We start from the raw sequence: 17302 nt of genomic DNA, 5'->3' as shown, positions 1-17302 counted from the left end.
GTGGACTTCATTTGCAAAGGCAAAGGCAGTGTTTAGAAATAGGGAACCCTGTTGGGTCTTCAAGAAAGTGGGTGGGAAGAAATGCACGAGGTCTGGAGATGTTTTAGAAGAAACAGTAGCTGTGTTTGGTGAGTGCATGGGATGTACGGAGGAAGGTGTGAAGAATCTGGAAAGCTTAGAATGTCTCCCACAGACTGTGGGGGCCTCTGAAGAGTCCGTAATGGTTGCTTTCAACACAAGGAGATCTGTGCAGTGTGCTGAGAACAACCCCACAGCCCAGCATCACGTCGAGGGGAGGTGGAGAGGGAAGAGACCAGGAAGGGAAGAAGCAGGGGAGAGGGGAGGCAGGAAAGGGAGGAGGCCAGGTGAGAAACTCAGGCCTTGGAGAGGGATTTGCATGCCCTCCCCTCCCCTTCCTGGCCTGTCTGGGCGATCGCCAGCCTCAGATGTTCTTAGTCTGGCCAGTGAAAACATCTGGAGTCCTGACTCCAGCCGCCCTAGCCATCTCACTTTTTACAGTGAAAACTGAGCAAGCAAGGAGCACCTAGTGGCACCTCGTGGCCCTTGTCTTCCATGCGTCTCTGGAGTCTGAGTCACCAGCTTTGCACCCACTGTTAAGCCTTGAATGTGTGCAAGTTATAACCTGGTGTCTGGCACGGAGAACCTTAGCGCTCCTTCCCCTCCAGGTCTTCCATTTTGTTGGTGTGTCTCCAATATGGGTTCCTTCAAAACCAACTCTCTTCCATTTATTTCTGTCCCTAGTTTTGAGCACAGAGCCTCGTTGCTAGAGCCTGGCACTCAGTAGATGTTCACTAAGGTGACCTCTGTGCATGGTCCCAGGTAGATGTGGCACCCGGGAGATGCCCACCTTTCTCAAACCCCGACTGGAACGCGTGGTCCTGTCCTTGTTCCTCATTCTTTCACTCTGTGGCGTGGCCTTGGCTCTGAATAACCACTGCCACCTCCTGAACTGAACTCAGTTGTTTAGGGAAGTGCACCCCAGAGGGGCACTGTGAGTGAGTCTGATCTGCTGGCGTGCCTGTCGGTGGCTGCCCATGCCTTCCAATGGGCCGTGCTGTTTTCTCCCTCAATAAGAGGCAGCCCACCTGAGCCCCAGGCAGCGTGTTCCTCCTGTGCCCTGGGTGCATTAGGCGAGATCAGGCGCGTTCAGGGTGGTATGACCATAGACAGTGCTCCGGGTGCATTAGGGAAGGTTCTGCTGATCAGGCTTCTGTAACAGGGAGGGGCATCTGCCAAGGTGGCGGGAAAGATTTGGATTTCACTGCACCTGGGCTGGTCCTCGCCCTGAGTCGGAGCCTTGCATTCCCTGCCAAGCCACGCCCAGAAGCATCCTGGCGGGGACACCAGTCACGTGTTGGCTCCACTTGGGCTGTTGCCCAGACCAGTCGGGTCAGGACTAGGAGGCAGATTTCCATGATTTTGCTTTTGGAGTGAGAGAGGGAGCTGGGGTGTTAAACCCACAGTCTCCTTGTGGTCCCATCAAGTGCCTCTGTGAAAGCCAGGTGTCCCTCTCATCCACCCCGGGTCCCCAGGCCCCCAGACCCTGAAGGCTTTTCCACTATAGCAATGGGGTCCAAAGCGCAGGGTGCTGGGTGTTAGGCCGTCACTAACAGGAGGACCGACCTGCTGGGGAGGAACATCTGTGGATTTTAGGGTCATCTGGAATGCACTCTTGCTCAGGGAGGGAGGTGAGCAGATGTAATGAGTTTCCATTGACAGAGGCTGGTGACAGAAATTACAGAGAGCAGGTGGAAACTCACGCTTTTTGTTTTCTAACCCGGAGGAAATCTGATGAAATCAACATGATACTCCAGAAATTATCATCAAACATGGAGCATGAGTCATCCTAAACAAGGCAAGCAGGGAATTGGCAGGGGAGGAGCAAGGGCACTATTTATGCCTCGATTCCCTCCAGGCTGGCTGCTTTCCTTCTGCAGGGTTCAGGTTCGTGGCCGCAGGAGAACAGAGGAGAACACGAACAGTCCGTGCGCTCAGCCTGAGGCTCCCGTAAGACCTTCTCCACCCCAGACACGCTCTTGTTAGGTTGGTTTTTCTGGATCGGTTTGTTCTGTAATTGTTTCTTGGGGCAGATCGTTGGCAGAGGCCACAGGGAGAATATTCTGTGATGTGGAGTCTGCGCATGGTGTGACAGCAGCCGTAGCAGAGTGGGTGTGTGCGGGTTCTTGAGTTTGCCGCCGGATTCTGTCAGTGATTCCTTCTGTATGCAGTGATGGTGTCTGTTCAGCGGCTGCCCTCGTGGTTCCTGGGGAGGAGCCAAGAGCAGCCTCTTTTGTCTCTAGATGAATCAGCCTTTGCACAGAAAAAGGAAAAACTTATCAGTTAGGAGCTCAGATACACCTTCCTGTCTTCCTAGACCTGACCCCGGCTGGAAAGAGAAGAGGTGAGATGGACCCTGCTCTTCTAGGGGGTCTTGAGATCCAGTGGTGGCTGCCCTGCCCAGGGTGGGCCCTGCACCTGCAGGCTGTCCTGGAGAAGTGACCACTGGGACCTGCTGAGTAGAAGGTGGCCAAGCTTATTGGGCGGTCCAGGTAGACCCAAGGTGCCCACCAAGGGAACCTGTTGGTGTTTTGAGAACGTGTGGCTTAGGTTTCAGGAATAGAGTAGAATTCGCAAATTCAGCCTCCTGAGTATAATCCTATCACATCAGCCATTTGGCTCCTTTGAAGATTATCCCGAGATACCTACCAAGGTAACTCTGAAACAGTCATCTTTATTGAAACCTAATTCATTCATTGATTCGGGTTTGAGAGGCAACCATGCACATGACGGGAACAGAGAGAGACAAACAGATGGTCCTGTGTCCTGGGAACACTCAGATTCTCATGGAAAAATTGGACGAGGGACAAGTCTGTGCATGGTGTGTCTAGTGGTGATAAAGAAGGGCAGAGAAAGAGGATGGGGTGAGGGCTGTTTCTGTTGCGTTGACATTTGAGCAAAGATCTGAATGAAATGAGAGGATGAGAGCATCTTGTGTCTAGGCCGGGGCCTTCTGGGCTGAGGGCACTGCATGTGCAAAGGCCCTGTGGTGGGAGAGGCTTGGTACCTGGGGAACTTCATGGAGACCAGAAGAGTCAAGTGGAGGGAGGCAGAGAACAGCAGGAAATGGGACAGGGGCTGATGATGTTGGGCTTCTAGGGCACTGGAAGCTGCTGATGAGAGCCCAGGAGCCTTTGGAGGGTTTCAAACAGAGTCCTGAGGGTGTCTGACTGACTTTTCAAAATGTTCCAGCTGCTAATTGAGGGGTGGACTCCAGGCCGCAGGCAGGCCTGCTGATGACTGTAATTGCGATGAGAGATGACGGTGGTGTGGAGGTGCTGGGGAGAGGTCAGCCAGAGGTTGTGTTCTGCAGGTGGAGCTACCAGGAGTGCATGAGAGAGGGACAGGACAGGGAGGATGGGGAGGGATGTTCAGCTTCTTGGCTGGTTGGATGGAGCTGCTGTACATGGCTGAAATGGAAGAGGCCAGGGGCAGGGGTTTGGGGCAAGCTCCAGAGTTGGCTTTGGATCCAGGAAATTCAAGTTGCACCTTAGGTACTGAAGGGAGCACTTGGTGGGCAGGGGGGTGTCTGAGTCTGAGGTTCAGGAGCCACTTGTCAACAGAATGGGAATGCAGCCATGTCCACCTGCGCTTTGAGGGGGCTCAGGCTGCCTGGGCATTTGAGTTGGTGGCTCCTTAGCAGTTTTTCTAGCCAAGAGGAGATAGCCACACCCATGAACACACGTTCTCTCTCATGGCACGTGCCTGGGAAGGTAGGTAATGCATGTTTCCTAATATTTTCTAGTTTTAAAAATGTTTTATTGTGTACATTTTCATACAAGTACATAATTTTAGGAAAGATAGCATAATGAACCTTTGGGAGCTCATTATAAAGTCAATCACAGCGACATGCCCTTTACAGCACTACTTTTCTACTAAAGCAAGGACCAGTTCACGGGCATGGCACTTGGGCTGGGTAAGGCGGGTCTGAGGCTCTGGGCTACCTGCGCTCCGCAGGCCGTGCACTGGTGAGTCACTCTAGGACCTCGCAGGACTGGGGAACAGTGGAACTAAGAGATGGGGAGAGAGAAGACGGGCTTCCTGGAAGCTTGGGTGAGGCCTGGCTCTCCAAGCAGCAGTTGAAGGAACAATACAGAGGTGGACAGTGCTGGGCCGGCTGGAGACACAGCAAGCTCCAGCGGATGTGGCCGGTGATTGATTGAAGGGTTGAGATCGGCGATACGTAACCCTGGAGGTAGAGGTGGAAACCGAGGAGCGGGGGTTTTGCATCCCAGGCCAGGGGAGAGCAGACTGAGTTTTTTGAAAAGCAGTGAGCACTGTCCAGAGGTGTTCGGGCAGGACAGCAGCATGACTTTGAGAAAATCAAGGGCTCACCAGAGGTGGATGGCGAGGAGCTTGAGGAGCTCCAGGGGCCCAGCAGCCACTGGCAGCGAAGGCCTGGGCAACCCTGGGCGTGGGACGAGATAGTTAGCAAGGCTGGGGGCAGAGAGTATGTTGTCAGGCTCACGTCTTGGCTGCGTTACCCTGGGCAAGTTGCTTTAGTGATCTCTCCAAGCCCGTTTTCATGGAATCTGCAAAGTGCAGCCAAGTCTGGTACCTGCTGCCTAGGGCCCTTGAGGACGCAGTGGGATGGTGCCTGGTGGAGCTTGGAGCTTAGCCTGTGCTGTAAGGGGAGGACACGTAACCGTCAGCATCTATGTCTCTTCGGCATAGGAGATGCTGTTAGGATCCATCGGGGGAAGTGGGTGATCCAGGGGAGATTGGGAGATTATCAGCCAGAGGTGACCAGAGAGGGCGGCCACACCAGGCTGAGCTGGGAGGAGGAGGAGAGGTGGGAGGGGAGAGGATTCTGCTGTAGGAAAGAGGACAGAGCTGACATCCCAGTGAGGAGCACACAGGGCAGCCCTGTGGTGCTGGCTGCGTTCTCCATCTCGCGGTGGTGTCTGGAGGAGCAGAGCTTTCCTTTTAGCCCCCGGTCTGACTCCACCTGCTCAGGAAGGTTTCGGGAGTGGGGAACCCTCCACACTCAGTCCACACCAGGGCTGGCTGCCCTCTTTCTGTACTGTAAAAATGGCCCCGAGGGTTCAGACAGTGGGCATCTCTGTTACTTACCCCTGAATGTCTGGTTGGGTGAAGCAACACGCAAGGATGGCCTCCCTCTGGCCCTGGGGAAGAAGCTGTCAATCTGGGGATTTACAGAGCATTGAGGACCCCAGGACACACGTCTCCCACCTGCTGCGTGGAGGGGAGGGCTGCCTGGAAGTGAGCTCAGTGGTGCCCGTGGGGACATGATGGCATCTGGGCCCTGGGAGTGGGACTTCCCTGCTTGGCTTCTCTCAGCCTGAAAAGGGGCAAGGGTGGCAGAGTCCACAGTTGTTGACACGTCTTCCTTGAATGGCTTCCTCTATGAGGAGAGGACTGCAGATCTCTTTCTAGAACCGCAAACACTTTAGCTTTTTGTCTCATCACTGGTTCAGGGGAGTGGCCATACCCCTCCATCAATAATAAACACAAACATTGCTGCATCTCCAGAAAGCACGTGCGTAGTTCTGTGACTTCTTTCTACTGGAGGCCGTATGTCAGTAGTTTTCAAAGAAAACGACATTGCTGCTTCCATTTTTCCCTTGTCTACAGCCAGAGTTCTCTTTCTCAATCGGAAAGCTGCAGTGGCTTTCTGGGGTGTCCTGGGCAAGACTGACCTTCACCACCGCATTCCGCCCGCTTACCTGGCCTCCTGCCTTCGCTGCGGGCCCCACCACAGCCCCTCCATCCCTCTAGCCCCTCCACACTGGTGTAACCAGGTCTTCACTGTGCCCACCTGTTAGGCCTTCCACAGGCCTCTGGGCCGCCGCCTCCTCCTCACTGAACACTCACTGGCATCTCACCTTGTATGGGAGCTCTCTGGACCTCACTATGTCACCAGTCGTGCTCTCCAGACCCCGTTCCTGTTACTGCCCTCGGTCCCACCGGGCCTGGCGATGTCCTGAGCAGCCTGTGTGGAGCCTCAGGTGCCTGACGCCCGTCTCTGCTGACAGTTTTGCAGAGCCAGGACATGCCGGGAAGCTTTTGGGAATGCCTCCTTCTTGTGCCCAGATGGACTTTTTGTTAACCCTCCATGAAATAATTCTTCCTGGTGTGAATGGGAAACCAGGCAGTGCTATAGTCATGAGGGGGTGGGGTGACCATGGTGGCCGAGGCAGCCCTTTCCCTTCTGCAGGAAAGTCGTGGCCCCAGTGGGAAGGGCACACATTGGTGATTAACAGGAGCCTTTGTTCGGCCACCGTGACCCAGAGTCTCACCTGGCACAGTCCTCAGAGTAGCTCTGGACTGGTGGGGTTGGGGCACCCCAGGCCCTGACCGGATGGGCAGGTGGGCTCCAGTTGCCCTCACAGCTGACACCCCTTGACTTTTCCTCCTCCTCGGGTGTAGTCAGATGGAGACTCTCAGGCAGGAACTGTCACTGTCACACGTGAAAGGCCGCATGGCAAGTACTGGTTGTGGGCTTGCGATTGTCCTGAAGCTCCTCCCCTCATCCACTCATGGGTCTCTTCATTTTCTCGCCGCATCGATTCTCTTCAGTACATGATCCCGCATTTTTGTATGGGAAGGATTTTTACTCCTCACTCAGCCTGTTGAAGTCAGGCTGCTCTGGAGGTGGCCGTCACTGAGGTCTCTGCAGTGGCCTTCAAGCAGCCCGGGGGCTTGCACATGTGGCCCTTGCATTTGGGGGCTGCCGGGCTACCTGGCTGTGGTAGGGTGGTCTCTCGAGTGGCGGCAAGACCCTTTCATCCAGCTCTGCATGCAGGCTGTGCAGACAGAGCCACTCAGTCACCGCTTCTGGTAGGGGCGAGGGTGCTGTCCCGTCAGTGTTGAGCCTCAGCATCCCAGACCCCAGCAGAGGGGTGGAGTGTGGGGTGGAAGGAGGCCTCCTCCTGGCCTGAGCTCCATCACTTCCAGGTGGGCGGTCTGGGTCCCGGGCGTCCAGGGAGTCCGTGATCTCCCCAGCGCACAGTTCTCTGGGGCCGGGAATAGGGAATGAGCATGCAGACCTGACCATCATAACTTCGTAGGGAAAGATGGAAACATCGGGGACCACCCAGTTTGGGGAGAACAGCTTCATTCCTTCCTGTGAGTAACTGGCCTGTGTGCGTGCTGGCCTCCACTCCGCCCCTCCCTACCGTGCTGGGTAGGAGAGACAGCGCGGCTGGCCTCAGGTGGGTGTTTTCTAAGGGAAGGGCCCCCAGCAGGGCAGCTCTACCCCTCCCCAGAGAGGTGGCCACCGTGCCTTCCTCTCCTGCTGCCTGCTTCGTTCAAGCACCACAGCCCCAGCGCCTCCAGCAAGGGAGGCTCATCTCTCCCAGTTCCGGGGGCCAGAAGTCCAAAGTCAAGGCGCCGGCCAGCCCTGTTCCTGGGAAGGCCCTCTTTCTGGCTTCATGTGTCCTCACGTGGTAGAGGGAGAGAGAACGGAAGCTCTCTGGTGTCTCAAATAAAGGCGCTGATCTGATCGTGGGGCCCCCACCTTCATGACCTCTTGTAACTCTGACTACTCCCCACTGCCCCATCTCCCAGCGCCATCACATTAGGAGACAGAGCTTCAACATAGGACTTTAGGGAAACACAGTTCAGTCCGTAATACATGCCTTCTGTCCAGATAGCGTTCAGGTGCAGAATGCAGCCTTCTGAGGCCTTGACGTGGAAATGGTGCCTCTCTTGAACCACTGTCCACCGGTCACTCAGAGCTGGGACAGCAGCTTCTGATGCAGTGGTGACAGTGGCTGAGACTTGGCAGGGTTAAATATTGAACACAAGATTGTCCCTATAGCAGCATGTGGACACACGCCTGGCTCTGCTTACTGCACAGGGGCCCTCCAAGCCGTGCTCACTGCACTTGGAGCCTGGGGGAAGAATGGGGATGGTCAGGGCTCCATCCCGGCTGCTGCAGAAACATTGCAAAGGGTAGTGTCCGGGCCTCCGGGTCTCTGCATGGTAAAGGCGGCACACTGGGTCAGAAGCTACATTCTCATCTGTCTCTGGATAGAGCAATTGGGGAATAAGGGACCTCAGACCATCATATATGTGCCTGGTTATGTAGGGGTGAGATTTGCCTGCTCAGAGCTCTAAGTACTGTGGCCCGCTGTGACAGTGTCTGCCATTTTCTCTTGGAGAGCATATGAAATTCACCGCTTTGAAATCGGCTCACGGCTCTTCCTGTCCCTTCTCCCTGGGCCCTGGTGAAGGGCCTGCTCAAAACCAGTTACCTCATTCATATCCAGAACCCCCAACATGCTTCTGTCCTGTCTGTGTGCCCGTCCAGAAGAAAAAGCAAAGGCCTCAGGGGTTATTCTTGTGGTCTCTTCCACGGAAAGATGTTTCCTGCTTAGTAACAGTGGTTCAGTAAATATGCCCTGGTTTCATCTGTATACGTTGCATTGAGAGTACCTTATGGCTGCTCTGTGTTGTGTTTAGAATTGTTTCTTTGGGGTGCAGGGGGGATTTCAGCAGCGGATGGGTAGGGAGCATCACCCTTGGGGCCTCTGCTGGGCTGTGCTCATTGATGGCTGCTTCCCAGGGCTGAGTCACCATGATGACTCCTCCTGCACTGGGATCAGCCACTCTGAACAAGCAGAAGCTGATTTTTCCTTTTCCGAGCCCTGCAGCTAGCAGCGTGGACTGTACAGTCCTACTCTGTCCTCCTCTTTGACTGTAATGAATGGGCTGGCCAGGTGCTGGAGCACATTTCACAAACCCTCTTGTGCCCCCAAGAAGAGCAGGTGCAAATAGCCAGAAAACACTACTGGGCTGTGTGTGCCCAGGGTGCCAATGAGACAAGCACAAAGTGGGCACAGAGGCCAAGGAGCAAGCGCTGCTCTGCTCTGTGGGGCCAGGAAGGATGAAATAGGTCTATCCTCCTTGGAACAGCCTGGAAGAAAGAGGATTCCCACTTCCCATAAAATTACCATTGAAGCCATGTTTCGCTTGCTCAGGGGACTTTTTTCCTCCTCTACTTTCAGGAAGAAGCGTATTGCCAAGTGGATGCCGCCGCGCAGCATGTTTGCTTGAGGCGGAAGCATCAACGTCTGCTGGGATAACTGGAGGAAGAAATATGAAGCCTTAGCAGCTTTACCTGGGAAGCGAGTTTCGAGATGGCGGCTCAGCGGATCCGAGCTGCCAACTCCAGCGGCCTCCCTCGCTGCAAGTCAGAGGGGACCCTGATTGACCTGAGCGAAGGGTTTTCAGAGACGAGCTTTAATGATGTCAAAGGTGAGCTTCTGGAGAACAGGACTGTGGCTAAGGGAGAACGTTGGGATTTCCAAGTTGGAACTCAAGAACTTTTCTGCTTTAAAGATTGCCAGTTTAGCATTCAGATAATTAAAGTTTAGTTCTTTAAACTTCACCGTGTTCGTAGGTTTAGCCCTGGAATCATAGCCGCTTGTCTTATTTTTTGTTTCCCCCTTATTAGTGAAACCCCTTCTTAATACAGGATATGTTTGTTTTTTCTTGATAAAATTCAGTGACAGTGTGGTAGGGAGCTTGGTGGTACAGAAACCCAGGGGAACAGAGAGTGTGGCTAATAGATGAAATAGTGAGAACCACTAGAGAAGAAAAAAAGGTGGCTTAGGGGAGGGGTCAGCAAACCTTTTCTCTAAATGGTCTGATAGGAAATATTTGAAGCTTTGCAGGCCATGTACCGTCTCTGTCACAACTATTCATTGCTGCCCCATTGCATGAAAGCAGCCACAGAAGTAAGTCATTAAATAGCCACAGTCGTGTTCCAAGACAACTTTTTTTTTTTTTTGTAGACAACCCCATGTGGCTCCAGGGCTGTGCTTTACCAACCCCTGTTCTAGAAGGTGGTCCTAAGGTTTAATAACCCTGGGTCTCCGGGTTTCTCCAGTGGCCTCATAAAATTGAGTTCATGAGAAGACCTATCTTTTGGACAGCAAGGTTGATAGCAGTAGGGCATTTTCTTCCTGGACATCTGCCCCAACCTAGGCCACATTCAGTCTCTCTCAACGTGCTCCCTCAGGGCGTGGCAGCTGCAGTGACGGCACCATCATCATCAATATCATCATCCCTTGGCTTTCTCTTAGCTGTTGAAATTGTCTTGCCTGGAGCACAGCTGAAAAGTAGGAACTTGACTCTGACCTTTGTATCCTCAGCCCCGGCCTGAAGTCAGTGCTAAGTAAATGTTTCTTGAACTAAACCGCTATCCCCCAGATAAAGTTGTAATCCTCTATCCTGATGTACTAGAAATTATACGCACTGTGTTTGTGTCTGCCTAATTGAGTAGCTTCTCCTTCCCCTTTATCCCAGACATCTTCTCCTTGCCTCTGATTGATGCTGGCATCCCTGAGCATTGCTGTAAATGTTCTTTAAAATAAAAGGCTAGCCAGTATGAGATGTTATTAATAAGAGAGCAACAGTGATTGGGTGTTGCCATAAATAACTGAAGCATTTATTTTTCAGATTCTGTTAATGGACATTTTTTTTTTTACTTTGTGGCCCAACTCAGAGTCAAAGCTAGGACTAGGGAGCATAAATTATGTGATTTGGGCAGAGTGTTACAGTGAGGAGGGCAGAGTCTTAAAGTGAGGTGAATTTTTAAAAATAATGATAGCGGGCCGGGCACGGTGGCTCACACCTGTAATCCCAGCACTTTAGGAGGCCGAGGCAGGCAGATCACAAGGTCAGGAGTTCGAGACCAACCTGGCCAACATGGTGAAACCCCGTCTCTACTAAAAATACTAAAAATTAGCCAGCCATGGTGGAACGTACCTGTAATCCCAGCTACTCAGGAGGCTGAGACAGGAGAATCACTTGAACCCAGGAGGCGGCAGTTGCCGTGAGCTGAGATCACGCCACTGCACTCTGAGACTCTGTCTCAAAAATAAATAAATTAATAATAATAATAATAATGACAGTGCTCTGGAGGAAATATTGGCTGTTATCCCTAAAAGACTCCCAAATTTAGAGGAGGAAGACAAACAAGACAGTCTCGAACGTGAGGAGGAGGGTGTTTTAAGAATCTGAGATTGACAGAACCATGGGATCTCTGGTCTCGCCCAGATCCTGGGGAGTCTACCTCCAAGGCACCACATGTGACCCAGGCAGTGTGCCAGCCAGAAGCTTCACGCACATCCCGGTGACAGACAGACTCCAAGGTGGGAATTTATTTCAGCCAAAATATCTGCCATGGAACCTTCTGCTCTGATGAATGTTTTGCCTGCAGAAGAACGTAGGCAGAGGGATAGGAAATGTATTATTCAGTACCTTGAACTTCCTGAAACCCAGGGAGATTTTTTTGTATTAACATCAAGGTGGCTGTGAATCTGCGTAACACTCCTCAGAATTCGTGAAGATGTAATTCGATAGGGATTCTCTGGCATTTGATGGGATGGAAGCCCTTCCCCAGGGTCCCCAGCTGCTTGGTGGCAGTTGACTGATGGAGAGCCTCATCTAGAAGGGGGAATCACACAACAGTCCACCTTGTGGGGTTCTGGAAAGGAAGAGTGGGATGGTTTCCCTTGGGTAAGCCTGATCCCTTGAGTGAAATCTGGGACGACTTCTCTTCCAAGGAGAGTGCTGGGAATTTTAAGCAAAACCGTTCTTCATTCTTCGGTTGGATGTAATTGAGTGATAATTCTCGTTGATACATTCTAGGCTATGCACAAAGCATGCTTGATTGCTTTGGTTTCTTAGTTTTGAAACTACTATAAGGGAATTATTCTGGGGGAGCATAATAAGGACATAACCTTTGAGGGATTCTGGCAAGATTTTGATGGCCGGCAAGCTTTATTTAATTTCCATTTAGTTTTCATCTTTATGTGACATTTCCAGTAGATGTGTCAAGGAGACAAAACGGTTGATATTCCTGGAGTTCATGACTAGCAAGCAGAAATAGGGGAGAAGAGCTTCTGTATCCTCTGGCCTCAGCCTGACCCACATCACTTCTTCCCACTTCTCCATCAAAGCCATTTTCTTTCACAGGTTTTGGTTCACTCCCATCTCATATTAAATAATTTGTTGGTTTTATGATTTTTTTAGAGCACAAGAGCATAGCCAGGGGGAATTCAGACATTGCTTTGACCAACACCAGGATCCAGTAACACAGATTGTGGCTTCTCTGTGTCATTTATGCACGCACGATGATCATTCATTCCACAAATACTCATTGAGCCCCTGCTCTGTGCCAGGCCTTGTACGAGGCCCAGGGATACAACAGCAAACAAAACAAGCTCTAATGGTACTGATATCCTAATGGGGAGATGGAGGCTCGCCTCCTGAAAAAAATATAAATATATTTTATGTTTTGTGTGTGTGTGTGTGTATATATATATATATATATATATGTAAGGTATGTAAAGAAGGAAAAATGCTGAGTTCTTGGCTTGGGCCTCTTTAACAGAAGACATTAATAAGAGAAAAGCATGCAAACTGACTTAATCTATGTTTTATATATATTACAGACATTTCTTCATAAGGAAATGAAGACTTAAAGAAGTAGTTAAACCTGAGGGGTTCGATGAGGTGTGGAGAGTCCTGGAAAAACTGTGATGGGATAAAAAAAAAAAGCATGAGCAAGTGTCATGAGCCAGAGGACAGCAAGGCCTGGGCATTGCAGATTCCCTGTGTCCTTGGAGATAGGATGCTCTGTCCCCCACATACAGTGAGGGCCCCTCCCACTTGAGAGTCTATGACCTGCTTCGGAGGTGGGCAGGGAGTTCTTCCTGCACCTACTGTTTCTCAAATTCCTCCAGCTTAAAATATGCATGGTACTATATTTTGGGGTAGCATGTTCTGAACCCCATCAGGTACATGATGTAGTGGTTGGTGATAAGAGCTATGGAAGAAGATAACATTGGGGCCAGGAGATGTCTATTTCACATAATATCCTGTGCCTCTTCAAGTTGGTACAAGCCATATTATGACAAGTGCCTTATCTACATCTTTGCGTTTTATCCTCTCCAAAGCTCATTGAGGAAATATACTTTTTCTCCACCATGAGTCGAGTCTTAGGCTCTGGAGATCACACAGTTTCTAAGGGCTCAATTCAAGTCTTGGTTCAGTGATCCCAGAGCCGGGTTCTCTGAGACACCCAGATAGACCACCTGCTGTAATTTCACAGGAGGAGGTAGGTGGGGCTTCAAGGCCCAGGGATGCTCCCAGCCAAGCGCATCTCTGTGACCCGGTTCATGGAAATGAATAGAAACTGTCTACCTGATTTCCTAACACTTTCCCAAGGAAGTGTGATGATTTCCTTTCAAAGGAAAAGGAAACTGGCAGGTGATTTTTGCTGGGGCGGGGTGGAGAGTGGGGGCAACTTGATAGAATACGATGACTGTGGACTTAATCACATTAGAAAAGATGTAGGTTTAGTTCACCTAAAAATGGATTCCTTGCTTTGGTCATTTGCTTTGGCAACTTTAAAAAGAAAAAAAAAAAGACAAAGAAAAAGAAACATTTCCTTTCTTTCTTTCAATTGTTCATTACAGGAAGCCAGAATGTCAGCAGACTCCTGAAGTGAGGCAGTTTAGGAGGTGGGGGAGGGGAGTCCTGGGGAGAAGTATATATGCTTATTTTCTTCAGAAAGAATGTTCTTCATCTTCTGAATATACCTTCTCATGTATGAGAAGGAGAGAAAACACTTGGATATTTAATCATATCCATTATTTTTCAAAACACACCACTTGTTGAACTGACTTATTTTCGCTGTTTCAATTGTTGTCTACATTAGTAACATATAGAGTTTAATGGCAGGAACCATAAAATTAACTTGATTCACTTTTTAAAGGGTTGGAATTTTTCAGACTGCTTCAACACTTGTTCAATGCTAGTATGAGCCTATGACTAGGCGTAATCTCTCATTTTCAAGGTACGTGAACAGTCTATTTTCATGTCATGATTTTGAATGATAATTTAAAAGAGGTTGGGCCGGGCGCAGTGGCTCATGCCTGTAATCCCAGCATTTTGGGAGGCTGAGGCAGGAGGATCATTTGAGGTCAGGAGTTCGAGACCAGCCTGGTCAACATAGTGAAACCCCATTTCTACTAAAAATACAAAAATTAGCCAGACATGGTGGCACCCACCTGTAATCTTGGGTACTTTGGAGGCTGAGGCAGGAGAATCACTTGAACCTAAGCGGCCGAGGTCGCAGTAAGCTGAGATCATGCCACTACACTCCAGCCTCGGTGGTGGAGCGAGACACTGTCTCATAAATAAATAAATACGTAAAATAAGAATAAAAGAGGTTGGAAGGAACTGACTTCAGAATTTATACTTTATCTGAGGAAACAGCTGGATGAGGAACAGGTTGAGGTTGGAAATTTAAGAAGTAGGTTGAGGGAACCTTTCCATCGAGAGGCAGAGCTTGGAATCAGCTCAGACATGTCATTGTGGAAGTTTTGGGAGACTGTTCATTTCCAGTCCCTGGTCATATGCAGTGGTCACCTAACTCATCATGTCACCATGTTTTGTAAGTAAATCACATTCAGTTTCTCTTTGTATCTAGTAGCAGTTCTTTTAAGAAGTTAAAGTTGCCCAAAATGAGATGTTTAGAGCATAGGGCATGTTAAATATTCCATTGCACTGATTTGCTTTTCTGTGAGTGATGGAGAGGCTCCCCTGTGGTCCTTCTGCCGGGCATAGGCTGTCGATTTTGAAAGTGATCAAGTAGCAATGGTGCTCTCAGTAACCAGTTCATTGGCCAGGTAAATTACGTACCGAATTTCACTTTGGTTTGTTTCTGTTGGTGACTTGCCTGGGTTATTGTCCACCTGTCTGGTTTACCACCTTCCTCCCTCCTTTGGGAAGCACTCTAGATGCACCACCAGCCTTGCCCTCACTGTCTGTTTTCTTTGTGTTTTGCACAGTGCCTTCTCCCAGTGCCTTGCTAGTAGACAACCCCACACCTTTTGGAAATGCGAAGGAAGTGATTGCGATCAAGGACTATTGCCCCACCAACTTCACCACACTGAAGTTCTCCAAGGGCGACCATCTCTATGTCTTGGACACATCTGGCGGTGAGTGGTGGTACGCACACAACACCACCGAAATGGGCTACATCCCCTCCTCCTACGTGCAGCCCTTGAACTACCGGAACTCAACGCTGAGTGACAGCGGTATGATTGACAATCTTCCAGACAGCCCAGACGAGGTAGCCAAGGAGCTGGATCTGCTCGGGGGCTGGACGGATGACAAAAAAGTACCAGGCAGAACGTACAGTAATAACCCTTTCTGGAACGGGGTCCAGACCAACCCGTTTCTGAATGGGAACGTGCCTGTCACGCCCAGCCTGGATGAGCTGAATCCCAAAAGTACTGTGGATTTGCTCCTTTTTGACACAGGCACATCCTCCTTCACTGAATCCAGCTCAGCCACCACGAATAGCACTGGCAACATCTTCGACGAGCTTCCAGTCACAAACGGGCTCCACGCAGAGCCGCCGGTCAGGCGGGACAACCCCTTCTTCAGGAGCAAGCGCTCCTACAGTCTCTCGGAACTCTCCGTCCTCCAAGCCAAGTCCGACGCTCCCACATCATCGAGTTTCTTCACCGGCTTGAAATCACCTGCCCCCGAGCAATTTCAGAGCCGGGAGGATTTTCGAACTGCCTGGCTAAACCACCGGAAGCTGGCCCGGTCTTGCCATGACCTGGACTTGCTTGGCCAAAGCCCTGGTTGGGGTCAGACCCAAGCCGTGGAGACAAACATCGTGTGCAAGCTGGATAGCTCCGGGGGTGCCGTGCAGCTTCCCGACACCAGCATCAGCATCCACGTGCCCGAGGGCCACGTCGCCCCTGGGGAGACCCAGCAGATCTCCATGAAAGCCCTGCTGGACCCCCCGCTGGAGCTCAACAGTGACAGGTCCTGCAGCATCAGCCCCGTGCTGGAGGTCAAGCTGAGCAACCTGGAAGTGAAAACCTCTATCATCTTGGAGATGAAAGTGTCAGCAGAGATAAAAAATGACCTTTTTAGCAAAAGCACAGTGGGCCTCCAGTGCCTGAGGAGCGACTCAAAGGAAGGGCCGTATGTCTCCGTCCCGCTTAACTGCAGCTGTGGGGACACGGTCCAGGCACAGCTGCACAACCTGGAGCCCTGTATGTACGTGGCTATTGTTGCCCACGGCCCAAGCATCCTCTACCCTTCCACCGTGTGGGACTTCATCCATAAAAAAGTCACAGTGGGTCTCTACGGCCCCAAACACATCCACCCATCCTTCAAGACGGTAGTGACCATTTTTGGGCATGACTGTGCCCCAAAGACACTCCTGGTCAGCGAGGTCACACGCCAGGCCCCCAACCCTGCCCCGGTGGCCCTGCAGCTATGGGGCAAGCACCAGTTCGTTTTATCCAGACCCCAGGATCTCAAGGTCTGTATGTTTTCCAATATGACGAATTACGAGGTCAAAGCCAGCGAGCAGGCCAAAGTGGTGCGAGGATTCCAGCTGAAGCTGGGCAAGGTGAGCCGCCTGATCTTCCCCATCACCTCCCAGAACCCCAACGAGCTCTCGGACTTCACGCTGAGGGTTCAGGTGAAGGACGACCAGGAGGCCATCCTCACCCAGTTTTGTGTCCAGACTCCTCAGCCACCCCCTAAGAGTGCCATCAAGCCTTCCGGGCAAAGGAGGTTTCTCAAGAAGAACGAAGTCGGGAAAATCATCCTGTCCCCGTTTGCCACCACTACAAAGTACCCGACTTTCCAGGACCGCCCGGTGTCCAACCTCAAGTTTGGTAAGTTGCTCAAGACTGTGGTGCGGCAGAACAAGAACCACTACCTGCTGGAGTACAAGAAGGGCGACGGGATTGCCCTGCTCAGCGAGGAGCGGGTCAGGCTCCGGGGCCAGCTGTGGACCAAGGAGTGGTACATCGGCTACTACCAGGGCAGGGTGGGCCTCGTGCACGCCAAGAACGTGCTGGTAGTCGGCAGGGCCCGGCCCAGCCTGTGCTCAGGCCCCGAGCTGAGCACCTCCGTGCTGCTGGAGCAGATCCTGCGGCCCTGCAAATTCCTCACCTACATCTATGCCTCCGTGAGGACCCTGCTCATGGAGAACATCAGCAGCTGGCGCTCCTTCGCCGACGCCCTGGGCTACGTGAACCTGCCGCTCACCTTTTTCTGCCGGGCAGAGCTGGATAGTGAGCCCGAACGGGTGGCGTCCGTCCTGGAAAAGCTGAAGGAGGACTGTAACAACACGGAGAACAAAGACCGGAAGTCCTTCCAGAAGGAGCTTGTGATGGTGAGTGCTCAGCAGGTGCCTGGGAGGTTAGGG

General features: G+C 51.5%; 1 protein-coding gene across 5 annotated transcripts in view; it reads left to right on the top strand.

The window, feature by feature from the left end:
* Positions 1-17302, top strand: part of SH3BP4 (SH3 domain binding protein 4) — a 104002-nt gene that overhangs the window by 74737 nt on the left and 11963 nt on the right. For 4 of the 5 annotated variants that reach the window (XM_033229804.1, XM_033229805.1, XM_033229807.1 and 1 more), the window contains 2 exons: positions 9051-9300; positions 14910-17269. In XM_033229804.1, the coding sequence (XP_033085695.1) occupies positions 9183-9300; positions 14910-17269 (2478 nt within the window). In that variant the 5' untranslated portion in view covers positions 9051-9182. Of the gene's footprint in view, positions 1-1914; positions 2065-9050; positions 9301-14909; positions 17270-17302 lie in introns of those variants that run through there. The other variant, XM_033229808.1, reaches the window with a different exon arrangement.

Source organism: Trachypithecus francoisi, unplaced genomic scaffold, assembly GCF_009764315.1.
Source record: "Trachypithecus francoisi isolate TF-2019V2 unplaced genomic scaffold, Tfra_2.0 Lachesis_group13, whole genome shotgun sequence".
In the NCBI taxonomy this organism is placed as follows: Eukaryota; Metazoa; Chordata; class Mammalia; order Primates; family Cercopithecidae; genus Trachypithecus; species Trachypithecus francoisi.
The sequence above is the reverse complement of the archived record's forward strand: the minus strand, read 5'-3'. Positions and strand labels throughout refer to the sequence as shown.